The sequence below is a fragment of the Scophthalmus maximus genome, chromosome 5 (assembly GCF_022379125.1).
Source record: "Scophthalmus maximus strain ysfricsl-2021 chromosome 5, ASM2237912v1, whole genome shotgun sequence".
Lineage (NCBI taxonomy): Eukaryota > Metazoa > Chordata > Actinopteri > Pleuronectiformes > Scophthalmidae > Scophthalmus > Scophthalmus maximus.
In genome coordinates this window covers 19,739,842-19,759,533 of record NC_061519.1, presented here as the reverse complement: position 1 = coordinate 19,759,533, position 19,692 = coordinate 19,739,842, and the positions used below count along the sequence as shown (strand labels likewise).

Below are 19,692 nucleotides of genomic sequence, written 5' to 3'. Positions count from 1 at the left end.
ATATTTTTGATTTAGTATATAGAAGCCAATTTTAGAAAGTTTTTCAATAATGTATTAAAACATACTTGAGTGTAAAACCTCAACTTGTAAAGAATACAAGAAGCCGATGCTCAGTCTAGAGAAACAGTGAACATTTGTTAGTCATGCTTCAACAGTGACTCATTTGATTAATCAGTTTTCAATATGGTTTTCTGTTGACTGACTCCCATTTTTCAACTAATTTTTCCAGCAATACACAAAATCCCATCAAAAACTACAAAGGCTGATCAAAAAAATGTTTTCATTAATATCATATCTTCAAGAGATCGTGGCACCGAAGAATGAAACATCAAGTAATTTAAAAATTCATTTATTATTTCAGATTTTTTTCGCCTTTGTTATACAAAGATGTTAAATAACTTAAATACATTCTTACCAGTCATTTGTGATCTGTTTATACCTACAAGCTATACACATGAGGTAGAGGAAAATAATTTAGGTTCCCATAAGACATGAATAAGTGAACATGGACAAAGCATTGTTGGTGTAGTATCATCACAAAGGGTAATACGTGTGTTTTTTATCTTTGTTTTACAGGCACAGCACAAATCCTAACAAAAAAAGTACATGTACATGTAAAGTGATCCAAACAAGTATAAACCAGTCCACACTGATGCAATCATCAACATAATCAGTCCATTCTATATAACATGGCCAACGTTACAAAGCCAGTCTTTTCACAAAAATAAAATATCGTTGATGACTGTGATTTAGTTTGAATACTTTCAGAAATGTCTCATGATTGTGTGAATAAATGACAGAAAGCGAGGGGGGAGTTGATTGTGACTCTGTCAGGATTTGTTAGTGCTTCGTTAACAGCAAATGTCGAGATATGAAAATGAAATATGTTCAAAGTTACCCTGCTTCTTGAAGCCTCCACCCCAAAAGTAACAAACACCCAAAAGAAAAACAGAGTAAAAAATACAGGATATAAAATCAATTTAGACTTTGACGTTATTTACACTAAACACATGCTCATAATATATTTAAAAATAATTTATCTTTTATTTTTTCTCTACAAAATAGAATTTTGTACATGATCCACCGACGACTAAACAGTGCAGAGTTTGGGATTTGAGAATGTGGACGGCTGTGACATCTAAAAACCAACGGGCTGCTGCATCATGCTCCTCCGGAGACATTTCAGTCCTATGTACAATCTATAAACAAACAAAAAATGCACTCAGTGTGCATTTGGTATTCCTGTCATGTCTGTTTTGAATCCATTCAATAGTAGAGCGAGGAGTGGTGTGTGTGTGTGTGTGTGTGTGTGTGTGTGTGTGTGTGTGTGTGGAGAGCGCACACACCAGAAGCTGTGGGAAGCAGGCATTTATGCTTCGAGTCGCAGCATAGCTATTATGGTTTCCATGTAGCGTGCAAAGTTCTATGTATATGTTTTGACCAGTCTTTATTTGTCATGCCTCCTCATATCAAAATGCCTGGAATTCATCTCCTCACGACAAATAAGTCAAGCAAGGCTCTCTTCCTGAAGCATTATTTTGCAGTAAGGGATGATGGTTTCATTTCAACTATCGCGAATGATCATCTTTATAAACCATTTGTTTTGTCATTGATGTTTGGCATGGTGCTGCAACATATTGACGTACAGTCTGTAACCCTCTTGTTACAGCATCTGTGTGTTGTTTGTTTCCACGAATGTTTTTGCCCTAACATTTCTCATTGCAACAAATTTCCGTCTGAATTGTTTGTGAGGGATGAACATGTGCCTTACTTAAAGTCTCTATACCACAGGAGGAGAAACCTTCGCTATTTACAATTTCCACAAAAAAAAAGAAAAGAAAACAAAATCTGCACTGCACTGTATCTATACAGAACTTTAAATACTTTAAAAGGGCTGTTGGGCTTCAGTGCGTGAATGGCGCTATGATACAAAGCTGGGTCCCTTACTCAGTAGTTAATTCACACCCATCGAAAACAAGGCATTTAAGGTCCTATATCTTATAGTATATGACATAATGTTCCCAGATGCTAAGTGCTGAGAATACAATGAGATATTATTGTCTGCATTTGTGTGTACAGAGGCATTCGTCATGAATTAAACCTTTAACTTAAGGGTCATGTCTTAAAGCAATAATTTGACAATTTTTTGGAAATACTCACATTTGCTTTCTTCCCATGAGTCACATGGGGAATAGGAATCACATGAGAAAAAAAATGCTCTTGCACTCTCATATCTGTCATTATGGAACCACAACTAGCAGTCAATAAGCTTAGCCGAGCATAAAGAGTGGAAATGGAGGGAAACGTCTCGTCCGTCTCAAGTTAACAAACTACACCCACTTGCACCTGTAGAGCTCACTATGATTAACACGCTGAATCTACTTTGTTTAATTTGTGAATAAACTAAACCAACATGTTAATGACGAGTTGTAGTTTTACAGGAGGTTGCGTTCGACAGAGCCTGGCTCGTGATGCTCAACTAAGCTAACTGGCTGCTAGAGACAGATTTATATTTACCAGACCGATATGGAAGTGGTTTCAATCATGAACATGGCAAGAAAACAACAACTTTATTTGCCAAAACGTCAATTTTGAACTGTCTCTGTAGCTTCATGGCAGGGTTCAGTAAACTGTGTTGTGTTAACTGTGTCACTGTGTCATCAACAAAGCAGCAAATTTACTAAACTCTGACTTCGGAGTGATGACCCCATATCTGCAAGACTACAATGTTTGCATTTAGACAAACATTCAGCAAATATTAGTCGTGTGAAATATATACTTATATCAGCCATGAGGCTTTCATCTTCACTTGAGCAATTCTGCAAATTCGATTTCCGTCTCACTTGCCCCGTATTGTTTGGACGGACCGAAGCCGGTCCCCCTGTACTGTACATACTGCATGTCTGCATGTTGAATATGGCTCAATCAAATTGTGGCAGCTGAGGAGGGGAGAAGGATGTGGAACGGGAGGGGGCTACATTCCACCAGTTCTCCACAGTTTTCTTTACAACTTCAAAGTATTCAAAGTTTAACAAGAAAAGAAAAAAAAAGTCCTAGTAAGTAGATTTCAGCTCTGCAGAGCTCCACAACTTTTGATCTAAGTCACACATGGTCAAGTGATCACCTGTTGCAATGGTATTGGCTAAAATAACAAGGCCATTGTCGTCTCCAACTTGGATATTATTTGTACTTGCACTATTTCTCTCTATTTTATCCAAATAGTTATAGTGGTTTAAGTCATTCCCTGAACACTGGTTTGCTCAAGGCCGAGAATAGCCTAAACATGCTGGTTTTGTCGTCTTCTGTTAATGCATTTACAAACAACTTCATATCATATTACAAAATAAAAGAGTTTTTTTTTTCTCCCTGCGAAGGAGTAGTCCCAAAGGATCTATAAATTATCCACAGCATGACGACGGAAGTGTGCTGCTTTCCAAAGGGCCTTGTCAACATTAATTAAAGAGCAGAAAAAAAACAATGAGCGAAAGCACACAAACAACATACATTTGTGTGGTTAGTGGTTTGTTTTAACATAGTTAGATAAGTGGCTTGTATAATATCATAACAATAAAATTGAATTTATGTACATACATATGCAAACACACAATGTGTGTTAGTGTAAATATGTGCGTGTAGAGTAAATCTTACACCCTGTCTTCTTTTCGCAGTCTCTGAATATGGTTTTCATTGCCATAAAAGTCGTCATTCGAACCCCCCTCCTTATTTTGTTACCTAGCACGTTATCACGTACACACACACATACACACACGTACAATTTGACAAACACACACACACACACACACACACACACACACACCATTCTTCTTGGGCAAGGCCCCAGGAACCAGTCTGTTGGTGTTACTGTCCTTGAACTGGATCCTCAATAACTCGATGCTACTCTTTGATTTATATCTCTTTGCTTGTGTGAAGACGCAATGGACTTTGTTAATAGGAAAATAAAAGCTTTCTCTTTTCAAGGCAACACCGTGACAAAAAGCTTGAGATGTCGACCCAGTTGTCTGAGGAGGTTTTAAATGATGCGAACCCCAGACACGGGGGTCACAGGACCTCTGAACCCCAACCCACAGAAGTCCCTCAAAGTGCTTATTGCTTCTCCATCGGCTCGCTCGACTTTGTTTGTCCAGACACTGTTCTGACAGTGGAAGCAAAACCTTGTTTGAGCACAAAACAGCCACTCCTCTTCAACACGGCCATCTTTCACCTGCTCCACTGGGACTGACGGGCAACTGGTTTACCCTTTGCAGGTATAGACTTCTTCTCTCTGTGTGCACTGCTTGCATTCGACGTAGCAGCACCAGCGCACCTGGCACTGGCAGGGCCTGGTCACCTCCCTACTTTGAGTGTTGTGGCCTCGCCCGCAGCAGATGGCTTCGCAGTTCTTATCCTTGTAGCACTTGCGTGCTGCCGTGCCCGACGAGTACTTGCTGGGTCTACAGAAACTGGGCGAGTCCTCGATGTGGAGCAGGTCCATAGTGCGAGGGATCTGATCATTTAGGCCGGGCAGGGGCTGGGGCGTCTGCTGGGGCGTCTGCTGGGGCGTCTGCTGCGGCTGCTGCTGCTGCTGCTGCGCCTGCGCCTGCGGCTGCGGCTGCTGCTGTTGCTGGCTGCGGCCTGTGGAGATCTCTCCCTCCCCTGTTGCCTCGTTGGTGGAGCTGCCAACCTTGACAGAGGTCTCGTAGCGCTGCTTCAGCTGCTTGCCAATCTCATGGAAGGGCAGAAGCTGCCTCCAGCAGGTCTGGACGGTGCAGGAGCCGGAGACTCCGTGGCATTTGCAAGTGGTCTCCACGCCAGCCTTGATTACCTGGTTCAAAGGCAGAGCAATACTGTTTAATGACATGAAGCATTGAAGGAATAGAATGGAAACTATACTTCTATGGGCCTTTGTTTAGTAAGCAACAGTTCAAAGAGCCAAATTACCCAAATATGCTCATAATTAGAAGATAATGGTATAATGCACTGCTGAGGGAAGATGAATACATTCTCTGCTCTTTTGATATCATGATAAAAGAGAAGAATGAGTGACTTCCCTTATTGCTTTTGATCTAAAAGAGAACACTATAACACTCTGTCTAAGGTTTCATAAAAATGAATAGTTGGTGGGAGGTTTGATTTGAACCATGGATGGCATTTTGATTAAACTCAACAACTGTTATTATGATAAGTGAGGGGAGGACATGTATGTGCTGGGCACAATTCCTGTCCATCGGCTATTAATGTGTTTTCAAAACTCTGAGTTGATCAACCCAATCTTCTTGTGTCTGTGTAATTATATAATAACACAAAGATATTATGTCATATATAATTGCAAGTAAATGATAGAGATCAGCAGCTACCTCTTAGCGGTCAGCCAACGTTCACTTAAGCATTAACCCCAATGTCAAAAGCAGTTGGTGTGCAGAAAAAATGTCAATGACAGTAACACATTTTCTTAGATGGGGTTTGGATAGCATCAACAGTTCTTTTCTCAGGCTGCGAAAGAGATGGGGGAAAAGGAAGTGCATATTCATCACACCAACAGGTCAAGAAAATTGATTAGGTCAGCTTTTAAATGTTGGGGTGATGCAGAGGCAAGCCCGTTCCAGTTTTGTCCTCCATGTGGGAATCCATCCCGAATGAATGCGGTTCATGTGCAAATTACCAATAACGTGCAAAATAAATGTTATAAATCTTTTATCACGAATAGAATATCCTGATAGATTTGATTTGGAGCGCCAAGCCGGCATTTGTCTTTTGGGAGAGTTTTGTGTCTGCTAACATTTGGGAAGTGTGCCTCTGCTATAATTCACTTTGCAAACCAAAACGAAAATGGCTTCACTATGAGAAAACCCAAGTAAAAGCAACAGTTTCCAGACCTTGAGTTTGTTTTGGCTTGACAGATTAAGACCATTCCCTCTCATTCATTTCACTTCCTAGATGAAAAACCAATACTTGCTCACCACAAACAATTGCTGAATTGTGCCAGAGCACAAGTGAGAGGTGCTGCCTATCTAATCAGAAAATCAAAACCTAATATTGACTAATGAACACTTTCAGATTTCGTCAAAATTTACAGGAGCAATTACTTTTAAGGTTTCTTCTGCAATTTCCCTCTCCTGAGATGCCCCTAGTATTACTCAAAGTAATTCTGCTGTGGTCACGTTACATTCTCCTGTGGTCATTCTAACTACACACATGGACAGTGTGTTTTGTCTTGGACAGCAGTCATTTACCAGCACTGCAATGTTTAAACTACGGCGTTACAAAGGCATCAAAGATATGGAAGTACAGTATATCCGGGATAAGTCTCTCAATGAATCGGCCCTTCACATTGCTGTTTGTCTACATAATTGCGCAGTACTCAGACAGTATTGTATTATCGCTGTTTTCCCACCGTGTAACTGATTGATGTGAACAATTAGCCAACATTTCTGTTCAAATATTGTCTGCGACCCCAAATGAACTCTGGCCTTGTCCACACAGGTTTCATTATGAGTATGTCCTGGTTAGCCTCGGGTGAACATTGTTGGTTTCACTTACCTTCAACTCCTACTTAAAGGCAATTTAAGGTGACAGTTGGGGTAAATACTGCTAAAATATCAAGAGTAATATTGAGTAATGCGCTAACATCACTGAGGAGTACATTAATTGTTGTCTGCAACAAATAATTATTAGCTAATAATCTTGCAGCCAAATTTACGGAGAAGCTGAACTGTAACACGGGATTACTTGCAGCCGAGAATACTTAAACCTGTATTAACTGAATTATTTTGCCATGAGACAAATGGTAAACACATATATTCATATCATCACATTGTAGATAGGCTTATTTACACATCCAGCAGACATGGAGCAACATTAGCATTTCATGTGGAGTCATGTTTTTCCGACCACCTTATTAATGCAAGTCCAATATTCCCTCTCCTTTCAGCTTCTCTCAACTCCCAACAGAAATCTCTTTAAATGTTGAATGCTCAGCTGTGGTCACGAACTTTGTCTTTCTCCGATTTGTTGCAGGACAGGTAGAATACACAGAAAACAGCTGGCTGCAACTGTTGCGGCTTCCAACTACAGTTTTAAGAGCAGTGAGGCTACAGTAAAAATGCGGGCCACAAAACCAAAACAATGAGCTAAAAGGTGCTTAAGGAACCACAATAATTCTCTTTTCATCTTTCGTTTGATCACTTAATGATCCAAAACTACTTTTGGAATGAAATTAAAGCTGCTTTATGTTGAGGTGAAGTTCCTCCATCGCCATAGGAGACATCGTACAAAATCAGTCAATAAATAAAAGAAAATGAACCATCATCATGGTCTGATTTGTGCAGCCTTACCTTCATGCCCACATTTGTGTTGTGCATGTCCACGCGTGCACGCAGGTCTTTGTTGGAGCGTTTGCCCAGGAAGTCCTTGACAAACTTGTTGGCATACTTGAGGTTGTCCCCGCAGCCTCCCCACTGCCATGCCTTGCGGTTTTCTAGGTCTGGGGCTTCGTCACACGTGCAACGCTCCATGCGTCCCGCGCTGCAAGCCTTGGCCATTGCATGGGTTAGGCCCGCTGAAGAGATGGCATACAGGAAGGCTGTTTCTTTAAATCCTGCAGAAGCACGGGAGAGAGTGACATAGGAAATGAGGGGAAATTGGGGAAATATGAGCTTTATGCTCAATTTTATGCAACTCAAGACTTTGAAATGACATTTTCATCTGCTCATACCTCTCTTGAGTATGTTGGCTCGGTGGCGCCCCTCTAAGGTGCAGTTCCATCTCTCAAAGCGGAATTGATACTGGCATTCTAGGGCGCTCATGGTGATGGCCTCTCTCAGGGTCTCTGCCACGCCCGGGTCTCGTCTGCACATCCTGCGCTGCTTCTTTTCCAGTTTGAGCCGGTCGCACAGCTTGTAGTGGGCCCTGCCCATGTTTTCCTCTGGTAGAGAGTTCAGTGGCAGGATAGACAACGGTTCATTACCTGTCAACCTGGAGGAAAAGATCACAGACACAGTCGGGTTAGTTCAAACAGTCCAAAGAGAAGGAGTGGATACATCTTGATAAAGTATCCAATAAAGTGCAGGATGCGGACCTTCCTGGATAAATAACTTGCAAAGAGTTTCAAAGATATACTACATAAACAGCACAGGAGGCACAGCTGGGGCATATAATGCTAAAAGGTTTGGTTAATGTTCAAATGAATTCAGCTCTTCGGTGGTTAATGTTCAGGGGAATTCAACATTTGCTGGAGATTGAGATCAACCTCCAGCAGAGGCATGTCTGTGTATAGAGCAAATTCTTCTGCAGACGTGGAAGAGTTCTTTCTTTTCATTAAGTTCTGACAGTGCTTTGTCTCCGCTTTGGGTTTTTTTCATTTTAGCTATCACGCTTTGTCAAGTCACACGACCGGCAGCTCACTGCCCACAGTCCTGTGGATCTTGGCCTGACATTTTAATTTGTAACAATGGCATGCAGGTAGTGTGACAGTGCAACTACATGCATGTGACACAGGGCATATAACTCACTCGCATACAAACTTATATGAACACACAGCAGGATTTACGCGCTCCTTATAGAATCCCCATAACAAAAGTCCAGTATTCAGGACGTTAAAGCTGGAATCCATTTGAAACATAACAAGAAGAAGTCTCACTTCTAAACATGGTATGGAGAACATGTGGTAGACTCGCACTCCTTTCGTCAGTTTATTTAAGGGAAGCATATATAAAACACGGGGACTGCCACATTGCTGGCAAAATAGACGACCAGTGTTCTGAGGTCGTGATGGGGAAAACAGAGCATTACTTTCATAAACACACACAGGGGACATGACTGTCAGCCTGTGACAATTTTGGTCACACCAACTGACAGGATTGGCACCGTAGTTGTTCATTATGTGTAATTTCTGGCCTCCTTTACACCCTTAAAGTGAAACTGAAGAATAAATGGATTTACAGAACTCACAAAAGTCCTAAGGCCAACGTGTCTCTGCGGACAGACTCTAGACATTTAGAGGACACTTTTGTGCACGGATTGACTCGTTGCTTAATACGACATTGATGAAATGCCGCACGTAGTAGTTGTCCTTGTGATAAAGGTTATCCTTGAATGTCTCGCGGATACAGAACACGAAACGACCGAGAAACTGGACAATGCACAGTATCACGGCATGTTTTTGTCATATGTGATATCACTTAAGCTCTTAAACGATTCACAAATCTTATGTGAGTTTCCATAACCATTTGCTTGTTATCAGAAATTCATAGAAAAAAAGAGGTGGGGCTTATAATATCATAAATTAATTTTATCAACGGGTGATTCATGAGTGTGAAAAGTGTTTATGCAGCCAACTAAATTAAATTAAAAACTGTGAGGAGTAACCACAGCAATTGGGAAACCTGGCATGGACTTGAATACATCCAAGCGTGTGAAAGATATTACTCGACAATATTTTTGTAAAGGTGTAGAACACCTGCTGAATTTCCACACCAGTTTAGTATATGGACCAGAGTGTTGATCGGTGATCTACATTACTTACATCACCATACTTCATTAGTGTTTTTCACAGTCGTTTCTGTCGCCACTCATATTCACTTCAGCCTCTCGCAGAAGGTCGCGGGAGTTCTTCAACGGGAGATTTGTTTTTATTAAGTCCAATAACTGACTGAAATGTTTCCCTTTGAGTCTTCAGTTTCATACCAGCGGACTTTAATAGTTCACACATGCTATGCAATTTTTGTCTTTGCTGTGCATTCACAGCCTGGTGGAGAATCTGTGCACTCAAATCAAAGAGAAGGCATCAGGATTTGCTTTCAGATTGGGTCAAACGGTTTCCTTTTTACAAAGCGTGTTTGCCTTTCCTTAACTCGTCTGACAGCTATGAATTTTCAAATGGAAACCTGGCAAGCTGGGTCTTGACAAAGATTGTTCTCCCAAAACACTTGGAGAGTTCAAAAAAAATGTATGGTTTGAGGCGTGCAGAGCAATGCAAGAGAACTGCGTCGCTCCCTGAATAATTTTCCATTTAATTGTTTCATGCTTTGTCAAAATGCGCTGTGCTAACAATGCCAAGGAAACATATTCAAAGTGCCAAAGCAAACAATTCCAGCTGACCCAGTAGGTTACATTTGACTGACAGCCGTTCCACAACATTTCTATGGTAAGCAAGCAACCGGGGAGTGAATGATGGCGCCACGTGGAGAACCCGCCTAAATCCATTTGAAACAACAGTCCCAGAGAAATATTCAAGGTATCTGTATTATGCCAGGCAGCAGTTTCCCAATGTGCACATCTGCAAATCCCCAAAATATTGATTGAATATATACAATGGGTATATATTCACTCTATAGCATCACCACCAAGACGCGTACATTCCTCAGTAATACATGAATACTAACGCGTATCAGTGTTAAATCTCCTAAAAGCCCACATGCCTGCCAAAACAAGAGTCCATTAGAGTGACAGGCCTCAACTGTCTGCATGACGTCTGACTCTGAGCAGAGCTGGAGGGAGGCCAAGGATGACATGACACTGATCTCACTGCTACTGTCTTTGCAGCTTTTTTTTTTTTTTTTACACAAAGGCATATTTCCAGCTAGTTACAAAGAAAAGCCCGGGGGGCAAAGTGCGAAGGGGAGAGATTTGAGAGCGGAGAAACACTTCTTCACGCCTTCTGAGAAGACACTATTTGCCGGGGTTCGCTCTTGTGCATGTTTCCACTCAGTGGGCAGAGCAGTCGTCTCATTGTATCGCCGATGTTCACCGTGATATTATTTCTTCTCTCTCTCTCTGTTGACCCACTATCCTTTGGGTTGGATGCACTTTATTTGTCTACGTGTAGAGTTGCATGTACATCCTCATATTTGCAGTGAATCAAAGGTAACATTTAAACGGGCTGCAGGATTGTGAGCCCTGTTGTCACACCAGAAAGTCACACATTACAATACGGTGATCTAGAAAAAAACAAAGAGTGTCAATGTGCTGTTTGCTCGACAATGACAATTCTATTATTAGAATAAACACACTAACTGATCTATAAGGATCAATGAACGCTCTATCAACCATCAAAAAGCCACTTTTGATCATTTGATCGAAACTCTTTATAAGTGTCTTATTTAAAGGTCAAACCACACACAAGTTACAGTTGCTTTTCTTCAAAGGTGCAGATGATTAAGAGAGAAGGTGAAGCGCCGGCACCTCCACCACACTGAACCACAGAGAGACGTGTTTTCATATCATGGACCATTTTCTGTGGGTGTTTTTGTTTGAGGTGTTGGCACACCAACCCCAGTTACACGTGGACACCAACACCAACATATAAAAACTCCTTATTATCCTACGTGAGGTGGGATTCTTGCTGATGTTTGCTCAGCTTGGCTTTCCATTCACACACTTGCCTCTACACACTCCTCGCAGATATCACTGGCCCACTGTCATGCTGCGCCTCCTCCACTGTCTTTCACTTAGTGACACTGGTGTTTGTTTAGTCCTGTCAGCGCCTCCCATCGCCCGTGATATTTACTTTATATACATTTTCCAATGCGGCGGGCTGAGCGAAAAAAGGCCTCATTTCTCATAGCAGGGACAGGGAATCAATCTCTCAAGGAAATCACTGATCATAGCACTAAACTTTGCCATCATCAGCTCCTCCAGGGCTTTTTACATTAGAGCCACTGAAGTGACCCTCAGCTGGTAGTTCTGATCGTTCTTCACTTCCAAAGGGAAAACCTCTTTTGGATATCCCAGCTGCTTGAAAAGAATTTACTACAACTACAAGTTACAAAAGCCGGCACATCTCTGTTGCTTTTCCAATATGGAGACAGGAAAGAAAAAGACAGCAGAGCGGCAAACGTTTTGGTGTTTATCATCTTCACTCCACCAGACTTAACAGGTGCTGGCTGTGTTTGTGTACGCAGATATTGTATGTGTGTGTGTATGTGTGTGTGTGTGTGTGTGTGTCAGTGTGTGTGTGTGTGTGTGTCAGTGTGCATATGGGCACTTACAACCTTAAGTCAACACCTACAGGAGTCAGTCGTGGCTGAACGCGCCCAGGCAGAAAAAGCAACAAAAGCCACAGTTTCTCCATCAGCCTGAACTTGCAGGTTGTGTGGTCTGGTGTCTCCTCTAGATCCCAACCAAAGCCCCCTCTCCTCCTCCTTTTTTCCCCCTCTTCTCCTCCGAACACCCCCCAATTCCCACCGGTCAATTACTCTAAACGAATGCCAATCATTCCACCCAGCTGTTGGCTCAAAACAAAGCCTCCTCCAGACAAAACCACCGCTGTCTATGAATTTGAACCTACACAAGACAAAGACAGACGCGAACATGTGTCCTGGAACCGTTCAGCTGTCGAGAAGACAAAGTACCGTGCCCACTTGAGGTTACTCTTAAAAATCCTACTATTGAGTTTTCGTAGGAAATTAAACTCTCCTTTTTCTCGCTTTCATTTTTCCCTCCTGCCTTCACAGCATTTGAAATGCTCCTTTTGTGGGGAGAAAAAGTGTCTGTTCTTCTCAGAAATGCTGGATGAACTTCAGACCACCCTGCCCAGGTCCCATCTGGTGTATCGCAGCCCGGGCCATGCCAGAGGTAGTAGGAATGTGAGTGTGTGTGTGGTGTTTTCCCCCTGGCCCACTCCAACTGTAGCTGACAATGTTCTCCACAGCTTCGACTTGAATAACTGAAGAAACCATGAATCAGTGTGGAGCAGCTCTCTCTGGTACAGGGGCTCTCCAGGTTATTGTCCACCTCGGAGGTGTCTGTAAGGAGGGGGGGGGATCAATCCTGCTCGGAAATCAGACATTTTGTCCATAGTGACACTGCTCATTCTCCAACTCATTAAAACCAGAAATGGGGCACAGAGTAAATGATTATGCATGAGGCTAAGATAAGATTAGCCACTGGTTGAAAGCGGCGGGTGTTGTGACTACTCCTGCAAGCTGTGACTGACACAGTACAGTAACATGACAGAACGACTTTGAAAACAAAGTGGTACGGGTCTTAGTACTTAGTAAGTCACTATTAGCCGACTAATGAGCCTCTCTGCACAGCGGGAATGTCAAGCAATGATTGGAAGCACTGCTATCCACAATGTGAAGAGGGGAAAGTCCGCTATCGTGTGTGACTTAACAGGATATGACCCAGAGTTATGTCATCTGCTTTCCCCTCTGGTCATTCACAAGTCACACAGAGGCCTGCGTCAGACTGCTCCCACTAATCGACCGTCTTGGTGTGACCGCATGATACGTTAGGCAAATGAAATCAGTGTGTTCTTAAAAAAAACAGAAAGAAATCACTCAAACAACATCTCTCTTTTTCGGTTCAAGAGGGGCAAAGTTACTGTTCAACCTAATTTTTTTAATCCACAGCCATGACTTGCGAGTGCTGGTAGCTGAGCGCTGGGGACTGCAGGACCTGGGTTTGGGAAAGGCAGTGTGGTGCAAGGTAAGAGGTTTAACTGCTATGTGAGAACTCGAGGCTTCTAAGGTCAGCGGCTCAGTTATAGTCACTGTGTGACTGGCACAGATTGGGCGGGCAGCGGTGTCCGCATGACTCCCCTGTTCTAGCCTACGCCATGGCACAGAGCAGCCCTGTACCAGCGCACCGACGCACCAAACACGTTCAGGCACACATACTGTACTCGACTCGCACCGCTTTTTCGCACATGTTGACACAAGACCCAGACGACGGTAATTTGTTGGGTGAGCACAACAGCTTGACTCTAAACTTTGTGCAGTTCTAAAAGGCAGATATCAGAATGTGTTCAGAGACTACAAATGCAAAGGTTTTGTCCGTTTCTGTGCCGCCGGGCAAAAGCACTCGAGGGAATAAACTGAGCATACAAAGTCAAACCGCAAAATCCAAAACAAAACAGAAGCCGTTTTGACTCACTCATGCCTCAGTCACTGAGCGTGGCTGAGTTCATTAATCCTTACATCTGAGAGATGTTTGTTCTTACAGAACTCAAATGCAAAGATGAAATATGTTGCTGTTTTTAAGCTGGGACAATGATTTCCACGGAAAAAAATGTAACATGTTAATATTTACCTATGAGTTTCTGTGCACATACACGCTGCTTATTTCATATCACCTGGAGTCAACGAGTTCGACTCTTGACAGCTTCCGATTAGAGCAGCAGGAACCGGTTGAAATTCATGCAAATGGTCCCATTTTTGGACATGAAACAAAAACTCGTCCGGGGGTTAATCACAGCAGAGAACGTCTGTCATGTAAAGACACAGCCCTGTCGGTCGGACTGTGTCCACTGTCAAACTATTGCCCTGGCTTTGTGGAGAAATACTGTAAACCTTAGTCTACATAGTAACAACCATTTGGCAAACACACGTTTGAGTCATAGAGCCTGACCAATATTGGCCAATATTCTTTAGCGTACATATTTACTGGACTTTGATAGGTCGATGGTTATTGGTCAATTTGTAATGAAGATGATAGGTTTTGCTATTTTGCATTGTTACATTTTTTTTTCTGTTAACCTGCCTGTGGGCAGGGAACTGCAAATGGAAATTAGTTTTATCTGTAAATAAATATTTTCTTCTTGTTTGAGATCATTTCTAAAAGAGCATCATTTTCTTCGTTACAGTACGATCTGTTCATATCAGACCTCCTATATATTCATACCAATTTATGTATGATAGGCCAATACATTGGATACGGCTCTAATTTCAGAATGTGTCAGATGAGGCTCCTGTTGGATTGTGTTCATGCAAGATACATTCTAGTCCTGCTAATGTGAAAGAATCTGGTCGACTAAAAATCAAACATCTTTGCAAACAGGTGCATGAGGCTGAAGACCTAGATTTTACAGTATGTTGGTGGCCGTGGCTTTACATCTGCTTGAGGGAAGCACAGATATTCTCTAAGAAGACAAAAACCTTACGTGAGGGTTTGTCGATCTGCTTATCTTGGCACAAGTCAAGTGCCATGTCTCCGCTGTCCCCAAAAGCCCAGGCAGAGAAAAAACTCGCCTGCGGTCGAGAAATGGAAAACACAGGACATAGCGGTCGCGCTAACGAGCATCATCTCATCAATGCCTGACCACCGAAAGTATCGTTAGTCTATATTAGTTTTCCTGTTTTGCAAATTACCCATGTCTCCAGCTCCATCTGCAAAGATCATCATGCGTGCAGTTTGGCCAACACGAGTTTCCTTCAATGGAAGTTTCCCTCCCATATCTTCTGACTACCCGTCAGTCATGTGCACAGCTGACTGTGTGGGACTGAGCTGGAGCTGCCGTCCCTTTAAAATCAAATGTATTTCTCAACGCCGCTTCGGCACACCGATGACACCAGAACTGGAAGCCCTGTGTTGTGATGTTATTTGAGCATGGCCAAACACATATTAAAAGTCTCACCACACCATGTAATCTTCCAATTTATTCAGCACAAACATGTGATTAGATAATATGAGCCCAGCACAGACACCGGTGAAAGCTTCATAGCAACGGTGTGTACCAACTCCTGCAGTTTCTGATGACTCAACCTGTAAAATACACAGTGTTATACGGAGAGGTATATAATGTTCTGTGCGGAGGTGAATTTTTGCACTGTAAGTACCACAATTTGTACCTGTCAGGCAGGTTGACCACACATAAGGGTAGAACTATTTCCCTCTTTTTTTTTTTACGGGGGCTTGGCTGCCTCTAGATGTGATGTTTTCACATTTCATTTCCCACTCTCCTACTGTTACACCAAAAGGTGGAGAAGTGCTGATTGAGGATCACCCTGCGCACTCAGAAGACACTGCACCACCCTGTGGCATCCACGGGCATAGCAGGCCTTCCCAGACAGATGTCACATAGAGAGCGGAGCACTCAGAGCAAAGCTCGGCTTAGCTCAAATCCAGACATATCGAACAGAAATATAAAGAAAACAGGGCCCCGTCTTCTCAGAGGTCCGTTATCTAGGCCTCCGGGTTCGCGTGATCTCGCCGCGCTGCAAGGTCACAGCACCGGCGCTGAGAGAATCCTATCTTCTCGGCTCACGGTAAAGTGATACCCTGCGAGGTGCGGCTGTGGCCACAGGATATCCTATGAAGTTGGGAAATCCCTCTATCAACGGCGCTCCCCGCCCTGCTGCACGTCAGGCCTAATCAGCCCTTAAGGCCTGGTAATGAGACGCCCGCCACCACTGTCTGCCAGGCAACGCCAGCCTGGGTCCGCGCTAACTCTGCTGCTCCTAATGAGTGGTAATCACCCAGCAGCTCCCCGCAAACCGCCGCAGGGATGCCGGCACGCACATGGGGCCGGCGAGCCAGCAGACGGGAGGGGAGCGGGTCGAGAGGAGGGAAGCAGGGGAAATGTTTACACGGAGCCGCTTAAAAAACAACTTGTAACATTTCTGTGCTGCGCTAAAAGAAATGAGGCTCCATTAAAACTGCTGTTTGATACACACCAGGAACTAATTCAACACTTGTAAAAGGAACGTTAACAGCTGCTTACTGAAAAAAAATAATAAAAGAGCCGCCCTCATCGGTGAATTTACACACATCCCATCTGTTACCCTGTTGTTCTTGGCACCCTGCCCCACTTAATGGAGCGCTGTCAACAACAATACAATCTGACCATCGCCAGTCCTTCAGGATCCAACTGACGACGGCGTGTTTAAGGATATCGTCGTAATTAAATAGCAAGCGATAGCAACCACTATATTTGCTTCTTCCGGATGCTGTGGTGCCTCAGTGATTGGTCCCAGTCACACGGCTGTGGGCAGCCTTCCTGTATGTGTCGCGGATGAACCAACTGAAATAAAAACAACCTCTTGACTCAGTGTTAGGAGCAACATTCAGCTCACTTTACTAGACCACGGAATGACATGCCTTTCACTGGAAACCACCAGAGTCATCTCAGACAGGCACCCTGAGCCCCACGACGGGGTCAACCGAGCCAACGAATCACTTCCGTCTCCGACAGATTTACACGAGATCCCCTCACGGTGCCCCAACCCGCGCAGTCGGGGTAAAGGAAGCTCGACGGACATCTCCGATTTGAAACTCTAATGATAACGGATTTAGCAGAACTAGCACCTGCCACAACAGGCTGAGGGAAAGAAAATGAGTGCTCACATTCTTGTGGCAAAGGATGACAATTTAAGCGGGTGCCTGACTACGCCAGGAATCCCACCCCACCCTCAGCTGCGCAGACTATGGGCAGGAGAGCTTGTGTTTATGTTACACTTACGCTCCACCGCACTCTGGAAATTGGGTATGCAACATTGACCCTCTATTTTGAGTAAATCAGTACCCAGGAGGCCCTGGGATGCCTTGTGCTCATGGAATATTTATTTGAACAGGTTTGTGTTAGTGTGTACCTCAGTCAAAGCTGAGCAGGACTGTGCCGGAGTGTCACCGGTGTCGAGTTTCTGGGAAGTCGGCCGCGGGGCAGTCACATTTTGTATCTGTGTCACCTGTGCTAGCTCTTTTAGTATGTTCCATGCTCCCCGACTGCAGCGCTAAATCATTCACATGACACTCATTCATATTCCCTTCTCCACCGGGCCACTGAATAGCAAATCGGGGGAGTATCGTAATACCACATGTCTCTGTGCGCTACGCAGGACACAGATAGAGAGCAGACTGACAGAGGGAAGTGAAAACAAGTGCTAACTGCATAAGTAAATATGCATTACCATTAGGACCATTAAGGCTGATGCGAGTGCCAATTTGGCACGTCAACTGTAATACACACTGCCTGCCAAGGTTGACACAGCAACAAGGAGGGAGGCAGAAACAGAGAGCGGGGGTCACATTTGTCCCTCTAATGCGACTTTAGAGCTGCACCGAAACCGAAGACGGAGAGTCTGAGGCAGAGGAAGAACTTCATATGTATACAGAACGCACGAGCATTACAGATGATGACGTTTTACTGTGAAGGGCTGCGATATTTCCAGCAGCTATTACAGGTGCCACACAGCATGTTTGCATCACCCAGTTTCCAAAGACGAGTGCCAACACTTAGGTGCAACACCCAAGAGAACAACATTTACCCAGAGATGTGAGAAACTGGGCGTAACTTTCAATGATCTGGTCTACACTGACAGTTTGATGTCTAGAGAGTGTTCAGGTCCTTCCAAATCTGACGTCCTTGTTTGTTTTGACTGCCCTCATTCTAACCGCTCCAGAGACTTATTCAGCTTATTTAGAATGACCTGGAGGAAGTTCGACCCGCTACAACAGGTTGACAGGTAACACGCCGGTGAAACAGGCCCCCGAGGGGACTGCGCTCTCACTTACAGATCCACAACTGTTCCCCCGATCACCTAACCCTCCTGGACCCGGCCCATATATACCTACCATGAATTTGACTCTCCCGGAAAGTCCTCGAGTGTCATCGCTCCCTGGCGCCTCACTAACAACACCCATCAACACACAGATAGGTAGACACAACGGAATCACACTGCTTCCGCAAAGAACGGGACGCCACCTTGAAGGTTGCAAAGGTACGCGGCCGCTCTCCCATCTGCCACGCTGACCTCATCCGAATGACCTTGGCCGCCCTGCACTGAAAACGTTCTTCTGAGACAGGAAAGAAAAGAGTGCACCTCATGTGAGCAGACAGAGTTGAGTTCGGTGCCCGGAGTTAGTTGCCACTCAGAAGTGGGGGTCACGGAGGGCTGCATCTAGAATCCAAGGCGTTCCCTGGGAACCACTTTTGAAACACACACCCTTGTGCTACTCCTAAATCAAACAAAATTGTGTATATGACATGATTCACGAAAAGCTAAAAAAAAAAAAAAAAAAAAAAAGAATGTTGAGATTAATTTCCCTACACGTGTTCCAAAGTGTTTTTTAAACTTGATGGAGGCAGCAGAAAGAAAAAAAAAAACCCCTGCCGGAGTTGTGTGATATGTTTATGCTGGATGGGGGAATTTTCTGTGCAAGCTGAGCAGACGTTTCGGCCACCACCGGTTCAGTCAGTCAGATTGCTTTATTGTTACCAGCTGTTGAGTCTGGGGCACATATACACATACTCACCTTTCTCTCCGCGGCTGCTTTCGGAGTCGACCGAGGAGACGATTTCCCCCCTTGCGCAAAAATAATCACTACCACCGCTACCTGCCATTCAAACGTGCCAGGGCTATTTCACAACGCGCGCTGGCTCAACTGACAGGGAGAGCGTGGGGCGAGTTCGTCTGACCTATAGCAGACGCCGTGTCCATACTGCAGGCCACGGTTGCATTGCCGATGATAGCTGCAGACAGATACTTGTCAACATGTCAGTCATGCGCATGCAACCTGCCGCGGCCACCGGCCGCGAGGCCGCAGAGCGCTGCGTAACCGCAGCCAAGTGGCACCGCGCTGACGCGCAGAGATTAGTGAGAGTTAAAAACAAGTATCCAGAAGAAATGAATCCAGATTGTTGTTTGTTTTGTTTGGGGTTTTTTGGTTTCATTCTTCTAGAACACTTATCCAATGAGTTTCCAGTGAGTTAAAAAGAGACAAGAGAAAGAAAAGCCCCACAATTGCTACCGGCTCTTGTAATAAATCAGGAACCAATCGCTCCAATTAAAAGCAGCATCATAGCTGTCTTGTCTCCCAGTCCTTACCCGAAATATGCCGCGGCTGGTCCAGGCGAGTTGAGGAGGTGCACTATGACTGTGAATGATAACCATCCCAGGAGTAGGTGTCCATCCAGCATTTTGCTGCGGCTCCAGGGCAGATCATTTCGTTTCTCCTGAGTTGCTGTGTGAAAATCCT

The 19,692-nt window shown here is 44.0% G+C and overlaps 1 protein-coding gene across 1 annotated transcript; it reads right to left on the bottom strand.

The window, feature by feature from the left end:
• Positions 1–333: 333 nt before the first annotated feature.
• Positions 334–19,692, bottom strand: wnt9a (wingless-type MMTV integration site family, member 9A). The gene is made up of 4 exons (XM_035635236.2): positions 19,542–19,692; positions 7,712–7,971; positions 7,332–7,594; positions 334–4,822 (listed from the first exon to the last, which is right to left on the bottom strand). The coding sequence occupies exons 1-4, from the start codon at positions 19,631–19,633 to the stop codon at positions 4,253–4,255; spliced, it is 1,185 nt and encodes a 394-aa protein (XP_035491129.1). The 5' UTR covers positions 19,634–19,692; the 3' UTR covers positions 334–4,252.